Source organism: Mauremys mutica, chromosome 1 (assembly GCF_020497125.1).
Source record: "Mauremys mutica isolate MM-2020 ecotype Southern chromosome 1, ASM2049712v1, whole genome shotgun sequence".
NCBI lineage: Eukaryota > Metazoa > Chordata > Testudines > Geoemydidae > Mauremys > Mauremys mutica.
This window is the reverse complement of record NC_059072.1, coordinates 138,973,088-139,000,307: the sequence shown is the minus strand read 5'-3', so window position 1 is coordinate 139,000,307 and position 27,220 is coordinate 138,973,088. Positions and strand designations below refer to the sequence as shown.

The 27,220-nt window shown below is 51.5% G+C and overlaps 1 protein-coding gene across 1 annotated transcript in view; it reads left to right on the top strand.

Moving 5' to 3' along the window:
- The first annotated feature begins 932 nt into the window (after positions 1-932).
- The window catches only part of LOC123346978 (antigen WC1.1-like), a 55,719-nt gene continuing 29,431 nt past the window's right edge, over positions 933-27,220 (top strand). The window contains exon 1 of the mRNA XM_044984436.1: positions 933-1,143. Within this exon, the coding sequence (XP_044840371.1) occupies positions 933-1,143 (211 nt within the window). The remainder of the gene's footprint in view (positions 1,144-27,220) is intronic.

Sequence of the window (27,220 nt, the reverse complement as noted above, 5' to 3'; positions counted from 1 at the left end):
TGCCTCCCTGTTAACCCCCACTGCAGACACCCCTCCCCTCCCCACTTCTCCCTCCTGCTCCCGCTTTCTGACCTCCTTCCCAAACCCATTCCAGACCCACCTCCTTTCTCCTGCCCCTTCCTACTCCCCTTTCCAGACCCTCCTCCCCTCTGTCCCTCTTGCTGCCTTCTATAGACTCTCTCCCTTCCCCACCCTCTTTCCTCCCTTTGCTCCAGAAGCCCCTCTCCACCCCTCCTTCTGGCTGACTCATCATCTTTAACCCATTCCCTTTCAACCCTTGAATCTGCCTCCTGTCCCCCCAGGGCCCTGCTCCCCTCACTCTCCCCATCCTCCTTTCACAGGGTCTCTGCTGCCCATCACAGTCCCTGGGTCCTCTCCAGCCCCGTCAGCCACTCAGAGACAGCTGTGTTCCCCGTGGGCTTTAGTGGAAGCGGCAGACAGCTTTACTCAGGGTGGCCACACACCCACATACCAACAGGCTGTAGGAGATGGCGGCATCTTGCTGGCTTCAGTCCCAGTGACAGTTACAGGAGATGGCACCATTTGGAATAAGAGAAACTCTGTGACTTGGTGCCTTTCATCATGTTATCATGAGACAGGTAAAAACACCCCAAATCGCCAGAGTGGGGATAAAATGGCAAGAGCTGCAGCACTGATAGCCCCAGGTGTGAGGCCCTGAGATGGGATCAGGTGGTGCCATGAGGCAGCTCTGGGATTCTCCTGGCTCTGGGAGCGGATCCCCTGCTGCCGAGCGTGGACTCTGCTGTGATAACGCTGGGGAGGGGACTCCCTGCTCGCTTTGACCCTGCTCTGTGTCTCTCTTTGCAGGTGCTGAGGAGCTGAGGCTGGTGAATGGAGGCAGCCCCTGTGCCGGGAGAGTGGAGGTTAAACACCAGGATCAGTGGGGGACGGTGTGTGATAGCAACTGGGACATGAAAGATGCTGGGGTTGTTTGTAAGCAGTTGGAATGTGGAGCTGCTGTCAGTGCCCATCGTAATGCTCATTTTGGACCAGGATCTGGACCAATTTGGCTGGATAGAGTTGCCTGTGATGGTACCGAGTCTGCTCTCTGGCACTGCGGGAACATGGAATGGAAAATGCATGACTGTTATCATGAGTGGGATGCTGGAGTGACCTGTTCAGGTAAGAATCTGCCAGCTCAGTCCTGAAAGGCAAATCTTCTGAGACAAAAGGGCTTGAACCCAGAGGGCATCGTGTGCGTGTGACCTTAATGCGAAATGAACAAAAACCAGACAATTCCTGTAATGATTGTTATTACTGAGCTGTAATTATTACTGTTCATGTCACTGGCCATTGAGGATCCCCCTGTGTGACTGTTATCTCATCTCCAGTTGTTTCAGTGTCATGTTTTTCCTTTCCCTCAGAATGGGTCTAAAAATGCAGATAGGACAGGAAATGGAAAAGGAAAATGTCACTTAGGCTCCTAAGTCACTGAGGCACTTTTGAAAATGTTACACTCCTGCCAAAATCCAGACCCAGACACCCAACCGCAGAGGTACAGAGGGTGGAGCATTTATGTAGCCCCTTTGCCACCCTCATAGGGTGACTGAGGAATGAGCAGATTCTCCCAGCTTGGCCACAATTAGATTTAGCTGAGAGCACTTCCCCATCTATTCCGCTATTTCTCAGATTTTGGACCAACCTGTTCTGGGGGCCAGTTTTGTCTCCCAGGATTGTGTGGCAGGCAGTGGCCCATCCTCACAGTCCCTGTGAACTGCCTCTCTCCCAGCAGCCAGCTTTGCCTCTCTACAACCCCCTGAGATACAAAAAACTCTAGAGACAACTCTGGGCTGGGAGTGGAACTTAGAGCTACTGGGAGAAAAGCCAATGGCAGGAAGTGGGGGCAGAGTCTGTTCCTTATCTGGGAAAGGAGCAGCCTGTACATGCAGGGCAGAGAGGTCAGGCAGAAACGGGAGATGGGGAAGGGGAAGAGCCCAGGGGAGGAGGGCGGGAGGAGACCAGTGGAAGAGGGAAATGTGTGGGGCAGGAGGGAGAGGAAGCTGTAATGCCAAGTGCCACAGAACAAAAATTGTGAGGTTAAAAAAAAATCCAGTCTAGTTTTTCCATCTGTCTTTGGACTTTAAAACCCCCCTCTACTCCAGAGTGGGGGTGAGAATCGCAGGCTGAAAAGTCACCCTTTAGTGCACCCAAACTGCACTGGCTGCTCAGCTGGAGACTGCGCTTCCCTCCCCTCACCCCTGAGACGGGAACTGCCGTCCATTGCCCAGCACTGCCTTTGCTCTCCCTCCTGGTTCAGTTCCTCTGACAGACGAAGGGGTGGCTGGGAAATAGTTTGTCAGGCACTGAGCTAATTCATGCAGCATGGTTCACACTTGCGCACAGAACTTCTGTTACTGTTCAGGGCTGAATTACAGATACTGGAGACCTTCGCACTGACATCAACCATTCACATCGGCAATAATGTCACCGTAACACGATGGGTTTGGTTTAGCCATTTGCAAATAGCAAAACTTCCCTGGCTTCCCCCACCCCATCCCACCCCTGCAACTTCTCTGTCTCAGGCCTGGTCTACACTAGGACCTTAAATCGAATTTAGCAGCGTTAATTCGAACTAATCACTCAACCGTCCACACCAGGAAGCCATTTAATTCGAACTAGGGGGCTCCTTAGTTCGAATTTGGTACTCCACCCCGACAGGTGGAGTAACGCTAAATTCGCACTTGCTAGCTCGAATTAGGCTAGGTGTGGATGCAAATCGAACTTAGTAGCTCCGGGAGCTATCCCACACTGCACCACTCTGTTGATGCTCTGGACAGCAGTCCGAGCTTGGATTCTCTGAGCAGCCACACAGGAAATGACCTGGGAAAATTTGAATTCCTTTTCCTGTCTGGACAGTTAGAATCTCATTTCTTGCTTTGACATCGGGGCGAGCTCCGCGGCACCTGCAACGATGCAGAGCTCTCCAGCAGAGGAGTCAGCCCAATGGAAGAATAGAAAGAGATCCCCAGCATGGACAGACCGGGAAGTCCAGGATCTGATCGCTGTGTGGGGCGAGGAGTCTGTGCTGTCGGAGCTGCGCTCCAACAAGCGTAATGCAAAGACCTTCGAGAAGGTCTCCCAAGCCATGACACAGAAAGGATACAGCCGGGATGCAATGCAGTGCCGCGTGAAAGTCAAGGACCTGAGGCAAGGCTATCAAAAAGTCAGAGCGGCAAATGGACGCTCCGGAGCACAGCCCCAGACATGCCGCTTCTACGAGGCACTGCATGCCATTCTCGGTGGGTCTGCCACCACTGTCCCACCAGTGACCGTGGACTCAGTGGATGGCATAGTGAACCAGGACAGTTCCTACTCGAGGTTCGTCGATGGGGAAGACGAGGAAGGGTCCGTGGAGAAAGGCGCAGGCGACAGCGAACACAATGCCGCTTTCCCTGACAGCCAGGATCTCTTCCTCACCCTCACAGAGATCCCCTACCAACTCTCCCCGGCCGTTAACCCGGACTCAGAGTCAGGGGAAGGATCAGGCGGTAAGTCGTATAAACAAGAAAACATTTATTTGTACGAAAACATGTATACAAAAAATAGAAATTCTATATGTAAATACTATATCTAAAAGTTTTTAACGGGAAACTATACGAACAGTAGGTCCACACAGTTTGGGATGGAACAATAGTCCTCCAGGGACAATTCCACAAATGCGTCAAAAAGTTCCTCAAATACCCTCCGCAGGAGGTTTCTAGGAAGAGGTGCCTTATTTGGTCCTCCGGTGAAGCACACTCTTCCACGCCACGACATCCGTAGATACAGGGGAACCATCACCTCAACCAGCATGGCCGCGTAGGGTCCCTGTCGGTGAAGTGCTTCCCTTAACATCCTGTCTTTCTGTACATGAGAGACCCGCCTCAGGGTAATCTTGTTCATGAAGTGCTGCATCTAATTAGGGCAATTAGCGAATAGTTACTGTTCTTAATGGTTTACTTATACTTTGCATAAGAAAGCCCCTCGCTTAGCAGCCACATGCTGTAGGCCACAGAGGAAAAGCATACATTGATCTTTCCCCTGCAGTGTCGGGAGTGGCTGCAAAAGGGTCATAGTATCTGATTTCCAGATTGCCTTTAGCAGGAGGGCACAGCTATCCGTTAACTGATAAGCATAATCTACTGTAAGGCTTACCAGGACTGTCTGCTAGACGGATTCAGCTATCTCTCCCGACTTGTCCGCTCTCCTGTGCAATGCCGCAGCCAATCAGAGCGTAGCCCAAAATGTCGTGCTTGTCTTGAGACCACGTGAGACTTGTTGCCCGGTACAGTCTTGTTCATAGAAATTGACTAGACGGTGTTCACTGTTCGCAAAAATGTATCTGTTCAAGGAAATCACTAACTTTCCCCATCACACAGCTTCGGCTCTTTCCCGGACTGCCCCGGCATCCCCCTCGCAGAGACTGGCAATGATTAGACGGCGAAAGAAGAAGACTAGGGACGAGATGTTCGCTGAACTGATGGCCTGCTCCCGAGCAGAGGCTGCAGAGCAGAAACACTGGAGGGAGACCCTATGTGAGCAGCATCGCACACTCATGGAACGTGAGAATAGGTGGCGGCAGGAAGACCAGCAGACCACCCAAACGCTGCTTGGTCTCATGAAGGAACAAACGGACACGCTTCGTCGCCTTGTTGATGTCCTGCAGGACCGCAGGCTGGAGGACAGGGCCCCCCTGCAGTGTCTCTGCAATCGCCCTCCCCCGCCAAGAAGTCCTGCCCCCCCTCACCCAAAAGTACAAGACGGAGGGGCGGTAGGGGCCGTGAGAACTGTCACTGAACCAGAACAGAGCGACCATGTACCCCGCACTTCTCACGTTAGAAATTTGTAGAAGTGCTTCCCTTATAGGCTCAGCCAGTCCCAAATCCAAGTTTCATCCCCCCACTGTTTATTAGATTAATAAAAGATGTTTGCTGTTAATCACTGTTTCGGTCATGTCTTTCCTGTCAGAGGATTTTTCGGTGTATGGGGTGGACAGGGGTTTCATACTTGCACGGTATAGCCTACAGTACTAGGGTACAGACTTGGGGAAAGGATCAACTGCAGGGCACACACACACTGCAGTCAGTAGGCACCAGGGTCATTCTGTGTTGTGTATGCTGCCCCTGGTCATTCCGTAATGTGTATGCTTGTCCAGGGTCCTAGCGCCTGCCACGCCATTAATGTAAAGGCAGGCTGCCCTTTCCATGCACTTCCAACGGATCAACGAGCCTATCCGCTGCCCTGAGCCCCAACAAGAGCCGTCATCCACGGACAGATACTCACCCTTCTCCCACACCCATCACCCCTTCCTACGCACAAACCCGCAGCCCACTGCCGTCATCCAAACCCCTATGCAAAGAAGGCACCACTCGCCCCTTCCTGGAAACCCTCCCCTTCATGCAGAACCACTTTCAGCCGTCCCCCACCCCAGAGACCTATGTAGGAGCAGGAGGATGTCAGTCCTCTATGGAGGAAGCGGTCTGTACGTCAGTGCACACCGTGCCGAGCACAGTATGCGCCCATGTTTCAACACCAGAACAGAAATGCAAAGTAAAACAAAGATTTATTAATAATGAGTGTTACAATTACTTGGCTTTAAAACGTGCTTTGGAAGTGGGGGAAACTTGGAGAAGGCGGTATGTAGCCGCAGATCGAAATTGACAGAAACAGACACAGGACCAGGGTCAGTTTCTCTTGAAAGCAAGTGGAGAGTCATAGGTTACCCTGCTCTCCGAGGAAACTTGCTTTCAAAGCCTCCCGGATACACAGCGCTTCCCGCTGGGATATTCTCTCGGCACGGGTGTCTGGCTGAGCGTAAACTGCAGCAAGGCGATTTGCCTCAACCTCCCATCCGGACAAAAAGGTCTCGCCCTTGCTCTCACACAGATTGTGCAGCACACAGCAAGCAGCAATAACTACTGGGATATTCTTTTCGCTGATGTCCGAGCGAGTCAGTAAGCTCCGCCATCTCCCCTTGAGACGTCCGAAAGCACACTCCACCACCATTCTGCACTTGCTCAGCCGGTAGTTGAAGAGTTCCTTCTCTCTGTCCAGGGCGCCTGTATAGGGCTTCATGAGCCAGGGCATTAGCGGGTAGGCTGGGTCCCCGAGGATCACTGTAGGCATCTGCACATCCCCAACCATTATTTTGTGGTCCGGGAAGAAAGTACCTGCCTGGAGGAGTCTAAAGAGACCAGAGCTCCTGAACACACGCGCGTCATGAACCTTGCCCGCCCACCCGACGTTGATGTTGGTAAAACGTCCCCTATGGTCCACCAGTCCTTGCAGCACCATGGAAAAGTAGCCCTTTCGGTTAATGTACTCGCTGGCCTGGTGGGCTGGTGCCAGGATAGGGATGTGAGTCCCATCTATAGCCCCACCGCAGTTTGGGAATCCCATCGCGGCGAAGCCGTCTATGATGACCTGAACGTTTCCCAGGTTCACTACCTTTGAGAGCAGTTGCTCAACGATTGCGTGGGCTACTTGAATCACAGCAACCCCCACGGTAGATTTGCCCACGCCAAAGTGGTTCGCTACTGACCGGTAGCTGTCTGGCGTGGCAAGTTTCCAGAGGGCTATGGCCACTCGCTTCTGCACACTCAGGGCTGCTCGCATCCGGGTGTCCTGGCGCTTCAGGGCAGGGGCCAGCAAGTCACAGAGTTCAAGGAAAGTGCCCTTACGCATCCTGAAGTTTTGCAGCCACTGTGATTCGTCCCAGACCTGCAGCACTATGCGGTCCCACCAGTCCGTGCTTGTTTCCCGGGCCCAGAATCGCCGTTCCACACCATGAACTTGACCCATTGCCACCATGATCTCCACGGCGCGGCGTACCCTGCTTTCTGAGAGGTCTGCGCCACTCTGTGAATTCCTGTCCCCACCGCACTGCCGGAGCCTCCTCGCCCGATTTCTCAGAAGCTGGCTGTTGCAGAGGTGGACGATAAGGTGCGAGGAGTTGACAACGGCCATAAGTGCAGCGATGATCGCAGCGGGCTCCATGCTCGCAGTGCTGTGGCGTACGCGCTGAAACTGACAAGACAAGGGCGCGAACAGATTTCCCGCCGGCGCTTTCAGGGAGGGAGGGCGGTTGTGAGTGATGGTTGAATGACGACAGTTACCCAAAACCACCCTCGACACATTTTTCCCCCAGCAGGCATTGGGGGCTCTACCCAGAATTCCAATGGGCAGCGGGGACTGTGGGAACTGTGGGATAGGTTCCCACAGTGCCCCGCTTCCAAAGTCGACGCTGGCCCCATTACTGTGGACTCAGAAATTCGAATTAGTGTATTTACTGTGGATACACAAATTCGACTTCGTAAGGTCGAATCCACAAATTCGACTTAATTGGATTCGAAATAGTCTGGTAGTGTAGACAAGGCCTCAGACTGAAGCACACCTCACAATCTAGAGGCCCCTCCTCTTCCCTTGCCTCCCTCCAGACTCCTGTTCCAGACCCCCTCCTCCCCTCTCCACCCTCCCTCCTGCCCCCTACTCCAGTCGTTATTCCTCACCCCACTACTCCCTCATGCCCCTCTGCTCCAGACCCCCTCCTCCATTCCCCTCATCTCCCTCCTTCCTGCCTCCTTCTCCAGACCCCTCAGCCAATTGTCCCTGTTCCCCAACTCTAGACCCCCTCCTCTCCCTGTCTTCTGACACAACTTTCTAGCCCCCTTCCTTCACCTGGTCCCCTGCTCCAGACCCCCACCTATCTGCCCCTCCACACTCCTTGCCTCCCTCCTTCCTGCTTCCTTCTCCAGCCCCCTCAGCCCCCTCCACAGATCTCACTCCTCCCCTACACCAGACCCCCTCCTCTTCCTTCCTCCTGACCCAATTTTCCAGCCCCCTCCCTTTCCCTGGTCCCCTGCGCCAGACCCTCCACCCTCCACTTTACACTCCTCCTTTCTGCCCACACAGCACCTGCACCCCATTCCCTAGCAACCCCTGAATCTGCCTCCTGCCCCCCAGTGCCCTTCTCCCCTCACTCTCCCCATCCTCCTTGCACAGGGTCTCTGCTTCCCATCAGAGTCCCTGGGTCCTGTCCAGTCCCTTGAGCCATTCAGGGGAAGCCACGTTCCCTGTGGCCTTCAGTCTCATTGAAAACAGTGAGAAGTGGCAGCCAGCTTTATTCAGGGGCATGTGGGCATACTGTAGGGAGATGGCGGCATCTCGCTGGCTTCAGCCCCAGTGACAGTGACAGGAGATGGCGCCTTTTGGAATACGGGAAACTCGGCGAGTTGGCGTCTTTCATCGTGTTCTCACGAGGTGGGTAAAAACACCCCAAATCACCAGAGTGGAGATAAAATGGCGAGAGCTGCAGCACTGACAGCCCCGAGTGTGAGGCCCTGAGATGGGATCAGGTGGTGCCATGAGGCAGCTCTGGGCATGTCCCATCCTCCTGGCTCTGGGCACGGATCCCCTGCTGCCGGGTGCAGAGTCTGCTGTGATAACGCTGGTGAGGGGGCTCCCTGCTTGCTCTGACCCTGCTCTGTGTCTCTCTTTGCAGGTGCTGATGAGCTGAGGCTGGCGGATGGAGGCAGCCCCTGTGCTGGGAGAGTGGAAGTTAAACACCAGGATCAGTGGGGGACGGTGTGTCAGACTGGCTGGGACATGAAAGATGCTGGAGTTGTCTGTAAGCAGCTGGGATGTGGATCTGCTGTCAGTGCCCCACGTCGGGCTCATTTTGGAGAAGGATCTGGACCGACTTGGCTGTATCGAGTTGATTGTGGTGGTGACGAGTCAGCTCTCTGGAACTGCAGTCATAGAGGATGGGGTGCAGTCCAGTGCCCTCATTCTTATGACACTGGAGTGATCTCCTCAGGTAAGAACTCGGCCAACCTGCCCCCATAGGAAACTCCCCATGAGGGAGAAGGGACTGAACCGAAAGTGTGTGACATTCCTGGTGACTCAGAGCTGGACTGTGCCCTGCACTGGGGTCAGGATGGAGCTGACTAGTCTCTCCCTGAGCTCCCCTGGGCAGACTGGGGATGAGCAGGCTGTGCCATCCTCTGGGCCACTAGCAGGGGCAGCTGGGGCAGTTGTTGTGGGGTGGGTGGCCCCATTATCAGGTCTGTGCTGGAACATGCCTGGGTACAGCAGCTCAGTGTCTCCCTGGGACAGCGGCAGCAGCTGTGACCCTGCCTGTGGCTGCTGGAGATAGAGCCGGGGGGGCGAGTGCTGTGGAGCTTTCCCCAGAGTTCCCTTAGGCAGCAGGGGAGGAGTCCTGAGCCTGACCATGGCAAGGGGGAGGGGCCAAAACAGCTGGGGCACGTGCAAGGGGGCAAAAACTGGCTACACTGCGCCACACGGCTCCCTCCTTCCCTGAATCCCCCCACAGGGTCTGGCAGGAAACTCCCACATGGTGCGTAGCTCTTTGCTCCACAGGCCACCTGGCTGCTTTCCCATGCAGGGTGGGCTAGATTTACCCCCAGAGCAATATCACTGTGATACACCTGGATCCCTCTGCACTCTGCATTTGGGAAATAAATGTGTCTGCATAACCTGGCTTCCTCAGAGCTTGTGCAAGAAAAATGCCTGGGCACAGGGGCTTGCACAGAGTGACTAATGCACTGATAGAAACAGCCCCTGACAGGTAATACTTAGGATAGGAACATGGATCACTACAGCTGGCTGAACAGCGATAATGCCTCTTTGTTCTGATTAGCTCAGTTTGCACCTCTCTGCTAGTCACTGATCACCACCATTGGTGAGGTCACATCTGAGCACGGGGGTCAGTGCTCTGTGTGTCTCCCTCTCGCCCCCTGCCACTCACTCACTATCCTCATTGTAGGATCTCCAGAAACTGTGTGTGGGGGGGGGGAGTTCACCCCAGCTCTGTGCCCTCTCAGCCCTGGCTGTGTCAGCACAAAGGGGCCACAGTCACCATAAGCCCCGCCCCTTCCCTCAGAACTATGCCTGGTACAGTGGGGGTGTAATGGGGCAGTGACCCTGCTCCTGCCCTGAAGGGTGTGAAACAGCCCTGGGAGAGGGCTGTGGTAGGGGAAAACCTGGGCTGATTGGGGAAGTAGCCACAGCTGGGCCATGCCCCCATTAGGCTGCAGCTGGCCCTTAGAAGAGGGCAGTGGCCCAGGGAGCAGTCAGTCTCTCTCTGCTTTCAGAGAGAGAGAGAGGGGGGCCTGGCTGCTGGGAAGCTCAGGGTGCCTAGAGAAAGACAGGGCTGGGGAGCGGCCACAGGGGCTGGGGAGCTCTAGGCCGGCACCTCCCCAGGTTGCATGGCCTAGTTCAAAGCCCCATAGAGGTACTTAGTTGTACAGAAAAGCAGCAGGTGCAAAACCCCCTTGCCTGTGATGAGTGGCTTATACTGCAGTCTGCCCCAGGGAGCGGGGGCTAGCTGGTGACTGACAGTAGCCTATGAGTGAGACAAGGTGGGGGTAGGGGTTCCCTGGGGAGGGGAGACCCTGAGACTGAGGGGTGTACTGCCAGACGGCAGCATCCCAGTTAATGGGGCACTGGAGTCCTGAGAGAGACACAGGGGCCAAGCAGCAGTGGGACACTGGCCTGCAGAGGGGGCTCCAAGGCTGGAAAATGAGCTAATTCCCAGAACACCAGCAGGAGGCACCGCGGGGGTGAGTCTCACACTGGTACAGGGGGCCTCCTAAACAGGAGTAACCCCCAGTACATGGAGGTAACACTGACAGACCCTGGTCGTTAGTGGGCAGGATTGAACCTGGGACCTCTAAAGCTTAGTGCTATGGGTCTCTACTGCATGAGCTAAAAAATTACCAGCCTATTAAACAAAACTGTAGCAAACGTATCAATATCTAGGTGCCACTAAAGGGAGACAGAGCACCACACCCAGCAGGCATGGGTTACACATTGGCTCCCCTCTCAGTCCCTGTACCAGATTCAGCTCTGGTGCAAGGAGCTACCGGGTCCGAGGGTCTCTTTCTGGGCTTGATTCTGGGTTTCCCACGTAAAGTGAGTCCTGCAGCTGCAGTCTCTCAACTGACCCTGGTGTAACTGACTGAGCTGCACCATCCTTATTGCCACTGTTTCTATACCAGAAATGCACAATTGCAGAGAGGAGCTCATTCGCATAATGGGAGGAGCCAAAAGCAGGAACCTAGCAGCCACACCCCCATTCCCTGCTGGGTGTGTGTGTGTCTGTGTGATTTCTGCCATGGTTTCCCAGCCCTGCTCGGTCACATGGTGCGGCCCGGCCCCCTCCCTGCATGGTAGCCCGGGCAGCTCCAGACCTCAGCACGCCAAGCATGTGCTTGGGGTGGCATGCCGCGGGGGGCGCTCTGCCGGTCGCCAGGAGGGCGGCAGGCGGCTCCGGTGGACCTCCCGCAGGCATGCCTGTGGGAGGTCCACCGGAGCCGCGGGACCGGCGACCGGCAGAGGACCTCCCGTGGCATGCCACCCTGCTTGGGGCAGCGAAATGTCTAGAGCCGCCCCTGGTGGCAGCTGCTGGAACCTGTGAGCTGCAAGCTTTGCCCCACGCGGAGAGGCAGGAGGAATAGATGGGAGCTGCAGGGAGGGGGCTGCTGCTTTCCAGGAGGGGAGACTGAGGGTAACAGGGGGTGGGGCCAGTCTGCAGGATGGGGCATGACTAGAGGTGTTCCAAGGGTGGCTGAAAATTTAAATTGTGCCCCCCGTACTATCAGCAGGCACAGGTAGTCTCTGCCTGGGATTGTAAACCCTGAACTTCTGGGCTGTTCCCTGCTGCTTGGGGGATTTGGGGAGTATCCAGAGGGTGCAAAGGAACTCGACTGGCTGCCTGGGAACTAGGCACAAGCAGTTTCCAAAGCAAATCCCGAATAAGTGCAAAGTAGAAACTTACCTGTCTGAGAAACTCTCACTCCAGCCATCCAACGCCAGTTACCTGGTTTTGATGATGTAACTCATCTTGGTACCAAAGTGACCAATGAGCCACATAAATTGTGTCCCTTCACGTTTACTACTGAAAATTATTTACCTCAGAAATAAAGAATTGTTGTCCTGAGGTTACAGAGCCATTTATGCTAAAGGAAAAGATTCTTCAACACTTTAAGTTTCCTGCATGAATGCTCAGTGTGTGTCCTTCATTTTGAGTCTTTATCAGCCTTTTCAAAACATAGCAGGGGTTATTAGTCAGCTGGAACACAGCATCAGGGAGTCCTACGGTTAGGTACCATACGTCTGGTTTTCCTGGACATAAACTTTTTTTTGTTTGCTGACTTCTGTCCAGGAAGATTTTCCAAATAAGAGAAAATGTCCAGGATTTTTCCAGATGTTGCAGCTCAGAAAGAGCCATCTCCACGCCCTGATTGGTCCCTCCCCAGGGCATCCGCATCTGACGCGTCCTGCTAGCCCCATCCCAGCCTGGCCCACCAAGTAAGCGGAGCCACCAAGCACCTGTTGGCCTGGCCACCTGCCCCACCACAGGGCCTCAGAACCCAGTCAGGAGTCGTGAGAGGGCCAGGCCCCATCTCCCAGCCCAGGGAATGGGGAGAAGCCTGCAGGGTGACCTTGACTCTGCCGACCAGGCATGCACCAGCTGGCAGGAAATGTGACACTTACCCCCACCTCAAGAGTGAGGCTGCAGGTACCCTCTCCAGCATCACCCAAATACTCCCTCCCAGTATGCACACACCCCTCCAGCATCCCCCAAATACTCCCTCCCAGTACACACACATCCCTCCAGCATCCCCCAAATACTCCCTCCCAGTACGCACACACCCCTCCAGCATCCCCCAAATACTCCCTCCCAGTACTCACACATCCCTCCAGCATCCCCCAAATACTCCCTCCCAGTAAGCTCACACCCCTCCAGCATCCCCCAAATACTCCCTCCCAGTAAGCTCACACCCCTCCAGCATCCCCCAAATACTCCCTCCCAGTACGCACACACCCCTCCAGGACCCCCTCAAATATTCCCTCCAGCACCCTCCAACTGTAACCCCACTCCATATTGGGCCACAGAAGGGCTACCATGAGCCATGCTGCTGTGGACCCACCTTGGATTCTTCTCTCTTTCTGTCTCTCTCTTTGTCTCTCAGTCACAGATGAGCTCCCATGTCTCTCCAAAGGCCAGTTCTTATCCTAGACTCCTGTCACTGCTCGGTCCATTGTCCTCCTCCTGCCAATTATGGCGAATTATCCATATTTCACCAAAGTAAAAACATCACAGTTCCCACAGTCTACATGCCAGGCAGCAATCTTATACCTACAGGGCACTACCAGGAGGGGAGCATGACAATGGACATGCCCCAGGGGAGAACAGCAGAGAAGCCAGCACAGAGCATGGCCTTGTTAAATGCTGTGATTGAGTAGGGCCCCTGTTCACCAGCTTTGCACATACAACAGCCACTTACACCAAATTTGCCCAGACTTGCGCTGGAGAATATGCACAATATAGATTTTGCTGATCGCTTCCTTTCTTGCTGAGCCACTGTCCAAATTCTCTTTTGGAGCCTGCCTCTTGTCTCACCAAGACAGCGGGTCTAGTTGCAGTTACAATGACTTCATTCAGCCAACTGTCACCTCAGAGGTGGCAAATGGGTGCAGTGCACTAGTGGTGATGGCAAAGGCCCAGTTTATATCAGTGCAGCTGCCTACACCCAGCGCTATGGAGACCTGAGCCCTCTGTGTGCACATAGCCCTGCACTCACTGCTAGAGCTAAACATTTCTCACACTGGTGCCCTATTAATTGTCACTGGTGCTCTACGAGTCCCACCCAAAACAGGAGGCCGTTGTTCATTCACTGCAATGAAGGCCAGACTCTCCTTACTGCCTGTGCACAGACAGCTCCGCATGTCAGAGACTGTGGAGTTAAGTTAAAATTAATTGACAGAAAGCTTCATTTACACAGAGTGCATGTTGCCCACAGGTATCTCGTGCCCTTCTAGGACATCGAGTTGGGCCAAATTCAAACCGCTGAAAACCAGGCAATAGTTACGGTAAATGCCAAGGCAGCCTTAACTCTGCCCCCTGGAGCTGGACCTAGCTACTGGCACTGGGAATAATTTGCATGTGCTCCAGCTTCAGTCATTGTGTTAGGTGTAGCTGTGCTGAATGGTGGAGGCATGAGTGGGAGCACTTTGGCAGAGCTGTGACTGTGATATGAGGAGGTCTGGGACTAAGCACCACCATGTGATGAAAGGGAAGAGGTGCCTGACTACCCTGGGGATCCCATATGCCTCATTTCAGTGCTGTGTTCTGTAGAGTGTGTCAGTGGCAGAGCACAGCTATCTTCTTGCCATGGGGATTGCAGCAGTGAGGTGGGAGATGGAAGCAGTCCCCGTGTTTAATGATGGTAAAAGGACAGTGTTAGCTGGAACCCTGTGAGTGAGGGTGAAGGGGTTGTGAGAGGAGGCAAAGGGGTTGTACAATGTAACAAGTGTGGGGTTGTTTTTGACTGGGGAGAAGGTTCAGTGTTTGCAGGGCGCTGGCCACTAAGGACCCTCCTCTGTGACTGTAAAATGTTTTCATTTTCTTGTGTGCAGATGCTCCAGTGCCAGGCCTTTCCTTTCCCTTGGAATGGCTCCCATTTTACAGTTTGTTTTCTGAATGTGGGTCAGTGTCATGGAGGATCTTAGCCCAGCTCTGGGACCATGGCCAGGGTGGAGGCTTATCTGGTAGGAATCTCTGATCCAGCCAGGAGTTTGCCTGCTCTGCAGCAGGGCCGGCTGTAGGATTTTTGCCGCCCCAAGCAAAAAAAAAAATGTGGCTGCCCCCCACCCCAGCCCTGGTCTCTCCTCCTCCACACCAGTGCCCTCCCCCACCTGCACCCCCTGCCACCCCAGCCTTGGGCTCCCCCCCACAAATGTGACCACCTCGCTCACCACAGCAATCCCCAAACTCTTTCTCCTAGTTTTATTTCACTTTAGTATAAATCTCGCCCCCACCCCCCGAAATCCCATCTTTAGTGCTCCAAATGCACATGGAAGGCATAGGGACTAACCCTCAAACCTTGTACCTGGAAAGGGATGGGGATCTAGTAAAGAGTGTTCAGGCAGAGGAGCGGGTGTGGGGGCGCTTGGGGGCTCTACACTGGCAGAGAAGCTGGGTGTGATGTACTCACGGAGGAGGGTGGAGGAGGAGAGGGAGGTATCAGGAGGGTTGCAGGAGAAGAGGTGCAGGGGAAGGGGGGAGGTGCGGGAGGAGAGGGCTGGGGGAAGGAGCAATGGGGGGAGGTACAAGTGAAGAGGCTGGGAGTGGAATGGGGGGTGCAAGAGCTGAGAGGGGCAGGTGCTGACAGCTGCTTCCCCAGCCCCGTGCAGGCAGAGCCAAGAGGACGGACACTCACCCCAAGGTGCCCGAGCCGCATGGGTCCCCTGGGGGGCAGTATCCCCCGCTGCCACGCTCGGAGCCGGGCTCTGCATCTCCCCGCCTCAGCGGGGGGCTGAGGTGGGGGAGGTGCGTGGTGAGGTGGGTCCGGGGGCAGGAGGTGGCAGTTCCCTGGCAGCTCGGGCTGCCCAGCCACTCGCCCTGTCAGTGCGCGAGCTGGGATCTGTGCCCCCTGCCCAGCCCGGCGGCGCCCTGCACAGCCCACTCGGGTGGGGAAACGCTGCCCTGCCCTGGGGAGACTCGGAGCGGCAGGGGTGGTGGCAGCAGGGCCCCTCCTCCCTCCCTGCATCCCGGGCCCCACTTTCCCCCCCCCCCCAGCTCCTCACACACAGGCTGGGCTGCGGTTCAGGCTGCCCTGCCGCTGGGGAGCCCGAGCATCATCCTCCGGAGCTGAGCCCCTCTCGCCGCGGCAGCCCGGCTCAGCTCCGGGGGATGATGCTCGGGCTTCCCAGCGGCAGGGCAGCCTGAACCGAGGTCCAGCCTGTGCGACTCTGGCTGCCGTGAGCGCCATCTAGCGACTGCAGCCAGAACTGCAGTGTCAGGTCCAGCTCAGCCTGAAAGCCTCAGCTGGCAGGGAACATCTTCTTGTTTCTGGGCCGGTTCCCGGCTTTTTGTGCCCCAAGCAAAAAAAAAAAAAAAAGGGCGGGAGGGGGGGCTGGAGTTCCGCCCCTTTGAAAGTGCCGCCCCAAGCACACGCTTGGAGCGCTGGTGCCTAGAGCTGGCCCTGCTCTGCAGGGTGGAAGATTATTTGTTGATGTAGTCATTCGTCAGGGCAGTAATGATGCTGGCGCTGTCTGCCCCACAGGGCCCTGGGACTGAGGCTGCCAGTTGCCACTTTTTTGGGAAAATATTTGGGAAACTCAGTCATGGTCATAGAAACATTTAATGAAAATCATTGAATTAGTGAATTTGCCTGTTTGCAAATAATGTGTCTGGTTGTTTACCGTATAACCATTAACTTCTGTTCAAAAAATTGTATATGAATTTACATTGGGATTACCAAAGAGGCTGATCGGAGTTCAGTGCCTAATTTGCTTTGACTTTCAATGAGACTTTGGCTCCTAAGTGCCCAAGGGCCAGGTTTTAAAAGATATGTAGGTGTCTATAAATGCAGATAGGTGCTCAGTGGGATTTTCAAATGTGCCTGGTGCTGAACTCCCAGGAGATTTGGAAAGACCCGGTAGTTTCCTGTCTTCACTCCTAGGTGCCTGAATGTCCTTTAAAATCTGGCCCTGAGTCACTTTTGAAAATGACACGTAGGCTCCTAAGTCACTGAGGCACATCTGAAATTTTTACCCTTAGGCTAAAATTCAGACTCAGGCACCCAGCCAGAGTAGCTTGGAAGATACACAGAGGGAAGGGTGTTTATGGAGCCCCTTTCCCACCCTCATAGGGTGACCAGGCAATGGGTTGATCATCCTGACTCTCTGATACCCTGTAGATCTGGTGTAGCACAGAGGGCTCAGCCAAAAGAATATCTCAGCCTTATCCGGCACAAGGATATCGTATTATGGAGGAATTTCCTGTGACTCCATAATTAACATTACAACTACGGGTCCATTATAAGTTTTGTTTTTAACTCTTCTCTTTTTAACAGTTAGTAGGAGTAATAAATTCCTATGCAAACAGTACAAGGAAGAGTAGAATATTTTTCTTAGAATTTCAAATGTTTTAGCAGCTCCCTTGGCAATGGGAGCTAAAGGTAAGTGTTTAATCTTAACCCTCTCTGGATTGTGAGTGTTTCTATGCAAAATCTCAACAACCTCTTAACATGGGGGAGGTGAAGGGGGGGCGTGCTATGCAATTTCCTAGCATTGTTAAAAAATAAAGATGACAGGCAGGACTTTATTAAAATGAGCTTCATTTCCAGGACTTTGAAATTCTACACAAAACGGACTGGCCCTCGCCGATGTAAATACTCTAGAAACAACAGACGCAGCCTAGACTCCACTAGTTGTGCATTCACTGTGCCACTGATTTTGAGTTCCCTCCACCATGGCACTACAGTTCCCATGCAACAGTCTGTGCACAGTATCCTCTGTGTTTTTGGCCCTCACCTCAGGACCTATGGGAAAGAAAGATTTCCCTCCCCTAAGGCCTTTCTGAGACTAGACTCAGCTAGCCCTGTTCCCCTCTCTCTTTCCCTCCAGGGGCATCCTTCTTGTGCTTCTTTATCCAATTCGGGCTGATGGGCTACTTGGTTCTTTATCCGCCCAGCCTGCGAGCCTTCTTAGCTAATGACCTCAGTCAGCTTTCTTTGGGGGACTAACTGACATCTAAGAGATCAGTGTCACACTGTCTGGAAAGACTTATGACTGTGAGTGCCTCCTCAGGGCAGACTGTCAGAAAACAGGGCAGACACTGCAAACTGGTGGTGTGTTCTATAATTAGATTTCACCAGGCCAGTATCAAATGTGAACCCCTGGATTCCTAGGCACCGACTCTGTGGAAAAAATTAGCGGGTGCTCAGCACCCACCAGCAGCCATGCTCCCCCCACCCAGCGCCTCCTGCCTGCTGGCGGCTCCGCCAATCAACTCTTCCCTCTCCCTCCCTGTGCCTCCCACTCACCGCGATCAGCTGCTCTGTGGCGTCCAGGAGGCACTGAGAGGGAGGAGCAGGAATGGGGTGCACTCGGAGGAAGGGTAGAAAGAGACGGGGCACTGGGGAAGGGGTGGGGCGGGGATGGGACTGGGGGTGGAGCGGGAGTTGAGTACCCCCCAGGACAACTGGAAGCTGGCACCTGTGCCTGGATCACTATAACAGTCTTACTACGGAGTCACAGACAGTGCCCTTAGACCGGTAGTGGGCAACCTACGGCCTGCAGGCCGCATGTGGCCCATCAGAGTAATCAGTTGCTGGGCTGCCAGACAGTTTGTTTACATTTCACAGCCGCCCGCAGTTCCCAGTGGCCACCGTCTATAATTCAAAATTGTAGCAGAGATGTAGTCATCTGCCAGTTTCCCAAAAGTCTCTCAGGGCTACCCTGAATAACTCTGGGGAGCTCCATCTTTTCATTCACTTATTCCACCCTGTTATAATTCAGACAGTCCAGAGATGAAGGATCTTTCCCTGAATCCAGACTTACAGCTTCTTCTCAGAGAAAACAAACTGAGAGGGTTATTACCCACATGGACTCTTCCTTTGATGACAGAGAGTGAGGAATGCATTTAGTGTTTGCCTCCAATTATCACACACAATGACCACTTGCTTTGAAATTAGCACTTTTCTGTGAAAGTTCTTTATTTGCATTCCACAAGGCTTCTTTCTCCTTTGGTGGGTTATTTAGTTACAGGGCTATACACAGTGTAAATGTTTGCTATTGCATTATAATGGGATATAGATAAGTGAGAACAATGCAAATAACATCCTGTTAGTTTTCTTGAAGATTAAACACTCTTATACATTTACACATTTAATAATCACTTTGACCAATACTAATACACAGGTAAATTAGCCAGGCCGTGCATTTGTAAGCCTTCAATGAGACCTGGGGCTTTGGCATGAGCTGGCACCTGGTCTGCCAGCATCACAATCCGAGTGCAGGCTCATCTGTTCACCCCCAGCACTCTGTCCCAGGGAGATTGTCTTCCCCTATTGGGCCCAGGCAGTGCAGAAAGGAAACCACCTGAATTGAATGTAGAAAGGACAAGAATCAAACCGGGATGAGAGGAGGAGAGTAGATTGGGACCAGGAGCCTGTGGGGTGGCCGGGGGACAGACGGACATTCCGAGACTGGATACTGGTAGGAAGTGAAAGAAACTGAGAGTGGGAGAGAAAGGGGGAGATGGGAACTGTCTGGGCCAGGAGACTGGGTGTGGGAGGAGGGAGGGGAGGAGACTGTTACTGGCTTGGCTGAGTAAATAGAACAAGAGTTGGGGGACAGAGACTGTGACTTGCTGAGCAAGGAGATTGGGAGCTGGGGGAGACTGGGACTGACTGGACAAGGAGTCTGGGACTGGGAACCAGTGGGGTGGAACTGGCGGTGGGTGAGGACAGACTGACCAGATCAGGGACCAGAGTGTGGGGAGAGTCTAAAACTAACTGGGCAATGAGACTGGAATAAGCAGTCAGGGTGGGGTTGGGGAGACTGAGAGCAGATCTACATGAACATTTAGTTTGTGGCAAGCTGGGGTGCAAATCTACCCTGCACTGTCCTGCCATGCACCGAGTGTCCATGTGATCCATGCTGGCGGGCACTAACAGTTCCCTAGTGTGCTTTGATTTACTCCTGTTTCACAGCACTAGGGAAATGTTAGTGCGCAGCAGCAGGGTCCACACAGACACTCAATGTGCAGCAGGCTAGTGTGAGGTAAATTTACACCCCAGTAATTTACATCCCGCTCTATCTGCTGGATATCTAGGCAGAGGAGGGGTGTTCATGTAAATACAGTTTGCTCCTGAAGTGTTTCCCATTCCCAGCTAGCTGTCAGGGGAGAACTCATTCAGACCGTGCTTCTATCAGCAATTTCCTAGTATTTTTACAAAATAAAAAGATGGGTTCGGCAGGAACTTTACAAAAATGAGCTTCATTGTCAGGACTTTAAAACTCTGCAGAAAACAGATCGACCTTTGTCAATGTAAATTCCCTAACCTGGTAATAACAACTGCAATGCCTTGTGCTGCACACCTAGCAAGTGCACAGCAGGGACTCTCTCTCCTCTGAGCCTCACCAGGAGGAGGGAGCTGCACAAGAACCAAGGGGTATCAGAGCAAAAGTCCCTTCTGTGCACCTTTCTGTAAAACTGCACCTGCATCTCAGCTGGAGCTGCACATTTGCAGTGGGAAAAAAGTTCAGGTTTGTAACAGGGCGCTTGAAGGGGCGGGCGACCTACTGGTTGCTGCGTCTGACCTCCAGCCCCTTGTTTTCCAGGTTAAGTTGCCTCAGTATTTTAGGAAATCCAGGCCCTCCCTCTCCACCGGGTCCCAGGCCAGGGTCCTGCCTGCATCTACTCCTGAATAGAAGTGATGTGGTGTATCCTATTTGCCTTCATAAACTTTTGAAACTCCTGAGAGACGAACTGTGGTCCATTGTCACTCACAAGTTGTTCTGGCAGACCGAAACGACTAAAGAGTCCTCGTAGTTTTTGAATAGTACTCTCTGCAGTAGTGGACTGCATTATAGAGACTTCTGGCCATTTAGAATGGGCATTTACCACCACAAAGAACATGCTTCCTTCAAGGGGGCCAGCGAAGTCAATGTGAATACGTTGCCACGACTTTTCAGGCCAGTCCCATGAATGTAGGGGTGCCCACTGGGGTGCATTCCTCACACCCTGACATGACATACAAGCTCTTGCCTTCTCTTCAATAGCACTGTCCAACCCAGGCCACCAAAAATAGCTTTGTGCAATTTCCTTCATGCGCACTATTCCACAGTGACCGGAATGTAGCTGTTCTAACATCTGTGATCTCAGTGGTGGTGGAATAATGACACGTCTTCCCCACAACAAACAACCAGATTGGATCGATAACTCCGTCTCCTGGACGTGTAGGTAACAAGGTCGGGTGAGACCGGAGAGGTTTGTTAAGATTTTCCATGTATCACCAGGTCCATAACTTGGGACAATACTGGCTCACCGTGAGTTGCCTTCTTTATCTGAGTAGCAGTGATGGGTGTATTCTCTACTTGTTCAAAGTAAAAGATTTCCTTCTGGGCAGCCTTGAGAGACCATCCGCATTGCCGTGCAGAGTGGATTTCCTATATTCGATTTCATATGTGTGTGCTGAAAGCAACAATGCCCACTGTTGCATGCGACTAGCGGCTAATGGAGGAATGCCTGTGTGGGGTCCAAAAATTGAAGTCAGGGGTTGATGGTCAGTAAGAAGAGTAAACTTCCGTCCAAACAGGTACTGATGAAACTTCCGAATTCCGAAAACAATTCCCAATGCCTCACGTTCGATTTGGGCATAGTTGGTTTCCACTTTGCTTAGAGTGCGTGAAGCAAAAGCAATAGGTCTTTCTTCTCCCGAATGCATAAAGTGTGACACGAGTGCTCCCACTCCATAAGGGGACGCATTGCAGGCCAACTGTAGGGGTAAGGATGGATCAAAGTACGTCAGAACATCAGAATTTAGCAATGCATCCTTAGCTTTGTTAAATGCAACATCACAGGCTTCAGTCCACTTCCAGGCCTTGTTCTGCCCAAGGAGTTCATGAAGTGGTTTTAGCAGTGTAGCTAATTGTGAGATAAACTTTCCATAATAGTTCAATAGTCCTAGAAATGAGCGAAGTTGGCTAACATTTCGAGGAGGGGGAGCCTCCACAATAGCCTTAATTTTGGCAGGGGCCTTATGAAGATCTGAAGCATCAATGATGTGTCTCAAATATTCATAGAATCATAGAATCATAGAATCTCAGGGTTGGAAGGGACCTCAGGAGGTCATCTAGTCCAACCCCCTGCTCAAAGCAGGACCAAACCCAACTAAATCAGAGGGCTTGAAGAATTCACACTTGTCTTTGCAGACTCGCAGTCCATACTCTTCCAGTCTTTGCAGGGTAGCCTCTATATTCCTTAGGTAATCCTCCTCATTCCTTCCAGTGACCAGGATATCATCCAGATAGCACTGGACTCCTGGCAAGCCACACAAGATCTGGTCCATAGCCCTCTGGAACAGGGCAGGAGCAGGTGTTATTCCAAAGTGTAGGTGACAGTATCGATAAAGCCTCTTATGCGTCACAATAGTCAACAGCTCTTGGGACTTTTCATCGACATGCATCTGTAAATATGCTTGACTCAGATCAATCTTACTGAACTTTTGTCCCCCAGCCAGGCCTGCGAAGAGGTCATTGATGTGGGGAAGCGGGTATTGCTCTGCACACAACACTGGGTTGACAGTGACTTTAAAATCACCGCAAATCCGGAGAGAGCCATCTTTCTTCACTATTGGAACGATAGGAGTGGCCCATGAGCTATGGGTAACTGGTATTAGGACTTCATTTGTGACCAGGTGCTCCAGGTCCGCTTCAACTTTCAGCCTGATAGCATATGGCACAGTTCTGGCTTTCAGATATTTTGGTTGACTGTCAGGTTTAATGTTCAATGTCACAGTGATTCCCTTCATACTTCCCAGAGCCTCTCCAAAAACAGCAGCATGTTTCCTTAGTATTGTGGTCAGACTGGTTTCTTCTTTTGTCACTCGGTGCACTTCTGCCCAATTCAGCTGGATCTTCCTAAGCCAAGACCTACCCATTAAGGCTGGGTAGTTAGCTCTCACCACAAACAGTGGCAATTTAGCAGCCTGTTCATTGGGCTCCACCTTAACATCAGTAGTGCCCAACATGGGCACAGTTTCTCCCGTATATGTCTTCAGCACTGTTTTTGTTGCTTTAAGTGGAAGATGCTGTAGCTTTTCTTTATACACAGTCTCTGAGACCAGTGAGACCACTGCACCGGTATCCAGTTCCATGCGTATAGGTTTTCCATCCAACAACGGGGTTACCCAGTATTCATGTGAGCCCACTGCCAAAGACAAAACGTGGAGTGGCTCTTCTTCTTGTGAGGAGGTATCTCCTTGGTCATCCTGGGTCTGCTCTAGGGTATGCAGATTTCCTGTTTTGGTCGGCCAGACCACAGGCCTCTTTTTCTTTTGTTTATAGGCACACTCAATGTGTCCCTTTTTGCCACAGTGTTGACACACCAGGTCCTTACACCAGCATTCTGATGCACGATGATCTGGCTTACCACAGCGGTAACATTCCTGACTCCTCACAGTTTTGTGGGTAGGTTCTTGTGACACCTTATGCACCCTAGGGGATGCATTGATGGATTGTGCCTCCTTTGTAGCCAGTTCCATGGAGACAGCAATATCAATGGCCTTCTGTAAGGTAAGCTGAGCATCTGTCAATAGGTGCTTCCATATAGCTTCACTGTGCAGGTCACACACTAACCTGTCACGTAGGGCCTCATTTAATATCTCCTTAAATTCACAGTGTTCTGCCAGCTTTCTCAGAGTTGCTACAAATTGTACAACTGTTTCGTCTCCTTTCTGGTCTCTTTTGTGGAACCTATATCTTTCAGCAATTACCAGTGGTTTGGGATTGAAATGGGACCCCAGGATTTCCACAATGTCACTGTAAGATTTGGTCTCTGGCTTAACAGGATGTAATAAGCTGTGTAGCAGGGAGTAGGTCTTAGCCCCTACAACACTTAAGAATATTGGCACCTTCTTTGCTTCTGTAATGTCATTTGCAATAACAAAAAGCTCAAAACGCCCAGTATACACATGCCATTGCACTATAGTCTCCTCAAAAGGTCCCAGTGGCCCTGTAAATGTAGCCATGGTTTTAGTTTCAGTTTCAGTCAATGCAAACAAGCCAGTTCTCACCCCTTTCCAGCAGCAAACAAGGTTTGTTTGTTTGTTTGTTTTTGTACCTTAACTTCTACTTCCTTCTGTTGCTGGGGCAGCACAGAGATCCCATTCTCGTCGCCACATTGTTATATCCTTGGGGGCAGCAGCTTTAGGAAGAAATCACTGGAGACACAGAGAGCTGTAAACCTTGGAGCAGCCATTTATTGCTACACACAGAACTAAAAACAGCCAGCCAAACAGGCTGGGCTATCCCCTAATAATCCGACTCAGTTGCCATAGCAACACAAGATTCTATTACCATGACAACCAAATACACAACATATATGTTTACAGCATGACCTTCCGTAGCTTCACATGCTGCAACTAACACCTGTAGTTCTGTTACTCGTGCTGATGCTTCAGGTAAACTGCCATGTGCCACCAGCTGCCCATCTTGAGTACAAACGGCCCATCCTGTGTGTCGCTTGCCATCCACATAGAAGGAAAAACCATCCACGTATAGGCAAGGGGCACCAGGTATTTCAGTTTCTTTTACCAATGGAAGGTCCATGGGCTCTTCCTTAAGGCAACAATGATGCGGGTGTCCCTTATCTGGGGTAGGCATAAGGGTGGCAGGGTTTAGCGATGACGTTCCTTGCAGGTGTACCGAAGGCATTAGCAAGCTCGTTTCCCATCGAGTCCATCTTGCCACATGGACTGCCGAAGATTTCTTTCCTAATAAAATAGTAAGGACAGCGTGAGGCATGACAATATTTACATCCTGCACACCAATTAGTGGTGAGGCCTGACTTAGGGCCATAGAAGCTCCTTCCACCGCCTGGAGGCATGGTGGCATTGTTTGAGTGACAGCATCTAGTTTAGAAGAGTAGTATGCTACTGGGCACTGTTTGTCCCCATGTTTTTGCATTAACACTGCTGTCATATGTCCCTCACTGACATGCGTGTACAATGTAAAAGGCATTAATGGATTAGGAAGTCCCAACCCTGGGGCAGTACTTAGCCTTTGTTTCAATGTGGTAAATGGCTGTTCACATTCAAGTGTCCATTCAATTGCATCATGTGGTCCACCGGCACCCTTCAGGAGATTATTAAGGGGCTGGACAATCCTTGAATAATTTGGGATTTGAGTTTGGCAGAAATTAAATAGCCCCAAAACTTTCCTAACTCCCCTGACCGTAATTGGTCATGAGCATGCATTCATAGCCTCCATGCGGTCAACAGTTAAATGCTTGAACCCCTTGGATATTAGATACCCCAGATATGATAGTTCCTCCTTTGCAATCTGAGCCTTTCTAGCATTACATTTTACCCCACTGTCTGCCAAGTGCTGCAGGATCACTTTTAAGTCTTTCATGTGCGTTTGGCAATCTGGTGAGGAGACAAGAAGATCGTCAACATACTGTACAACACAAGAAGCCATGTCTGGCAGCTTTACCAGCACATCAGCTAACACTGTATGAAACAAAGTAGGTGAGTCATAGAAACCCTGGCTTAGGCGAGTAAAGGTATATTGCTTCCCTTTAACAGTGAATGCAAACCAAAATTGACTGTAAGGGTGCACAGGAACAGACCAAAAGCCACTGCTAATGTCCAAGACTGAAAACACTATGTGATCATCAAAAGCCTGTAAGCCTCCCTCCATCCACTCCTATGCCTTTTCCCAGAAGGGTAGGTTTGGGTTATTAAGCTGCAAATATGGCAATTCTTTTAACATGCTCCGCAAGTCAGATGGACTCATATGAGTGTGCTCTAGGCGACTAACAGTAGCAGGGTCCCCTTCCCCTTGATTAGGATTAGGGACAGTGTGCACTCTCACCAGAGCCATGAAACTAGACTGGTATCCCCATGTTACACATGTAGGGTCCAAAGGTGCTGAGGGACAAGATCTCTTTCCCTGCAAGTCTGCTTCTTTATACTTTTTTGCTTCTGCTTGCAGTTTTTCTGCTTCTGCTTCTAACTCTCCCACCCTTCCTTTTAGCACATCACTCTTTCTAACCAGCTGTTCATAATCAACAATTAAACACATACCAGACATTTGATTCTTCTTTATTCCAGTCATACAGCCAAAATATCTCCACAAGAAAACTAATAAACTTACTGCTACAATAATTATAAAAGCACTAATTATACACTCCTCATACTGTGGATCACTATATCCCTTAATCTTTCCCTTTTTTCTTTAACCTAAATATTCTCTGATCTCTAAATTTTTAAATACAATTCTGTTTACAGACTAATAACAATTTATTCCAAACACCCCAGACTGAAATGCCCAATCAGCAGATTAATCCTTTTTCCAATTTATTTGATTTGCATAATTACAATGTCCAATAAGGAGATCTGGGACAGCCAACACATTAGCTAAAGGTACTTATGGCTATACCTGCCCCTACACTAACTGTTGGTCCTTACAGCCTCTTTGATTTCCCACTTCAACAACACTTAGTCAGAGGAACTTACAGCTTATCCAGCCCCCACACTAAGTACAATGTCTTAAGACTGCAACAAACCACCTGAATTCCCCAACACCAAGACTTGCTTACTACAAAAGGTCTGAGAGTCACCAGTCAGGTCAGAGACACACAACCAAATAAAAAATGAATGAACTTACCCTCTAATTTGATTGTAAGTCATGATCCTGAAGGATATTTTTCATCCTGCTCGCTGAGCCAATAAACTGTTGGGATTTTGTGGTTCCCAATGAGTCAGAAGCTGGGCAGAATGAAGGGACTTTGATTTGATGCGATGCGATTCAATGTGGTTCGATTCAATTCGACAAGGCTTTATTCAATGTGCACAAAGGGAGAACCCCTGGTACAAAGATCAGGCAGAGTCCCTCCAGCAAGGAGCCCCTCCCCTTGCTATTTTATAGCACATGGCACTTACATAACAAGTTACATAACGCAAACCTCTAACCAATCAGATTTAACCTTTCCATATATTTGTTTATCACATGCTCATAGTTCTCCATGCCGCATGCTGAATTCACCCCCACCCGCCCCCCGGCCTTCTCTAGAATGTTCCTAGGCTGGTGAGCCACAGCCTGCTTCCCTATGCATAAGCACCCTGCAAACCACATTTTATCCAAAATGAACACTGTAGTAAGATGAGGCCCTGAAATATAAACCCTTGGTATCAGAGGCCCGGTATGAGGCCTAAGGCCTGAACTAAAGTAATGGTCAAGACTTTGCTAACAAAGCAAAGTTAACCTGTGAGCCAGAGGCAGGCCCTGCTCACAGAACCTGGCAAGGAAAGGGCTGATGTTGTATAATCATATATCTCTATAGTGTATTGGATACCAGAAGTATAAACATGGTAGCAGGACACACTGATACTGAAACATTCCACACGTAACAAGGAACAAGCTGACCCATCCCAATGACAGGGCCAAAAGGGGAATATGATGGATAGAGTTGTTTTGTTCAAACCAACATGTACAAGGTGAGAGGCGGTACCTTGCTGCGTAGAGGGGTTGCACCTCAATACGTAAGGAGTGATATGTAACTTGTTTGTACCTGTGTATACCAAAGCATCCCTAGGGCGGTGTCTTTGTCCAGCCTAGGGAGCAGTGTAAAGTCCTGCCACTGACTGAGCTGAGTCTATTGCCAGGGGGCACATATTCA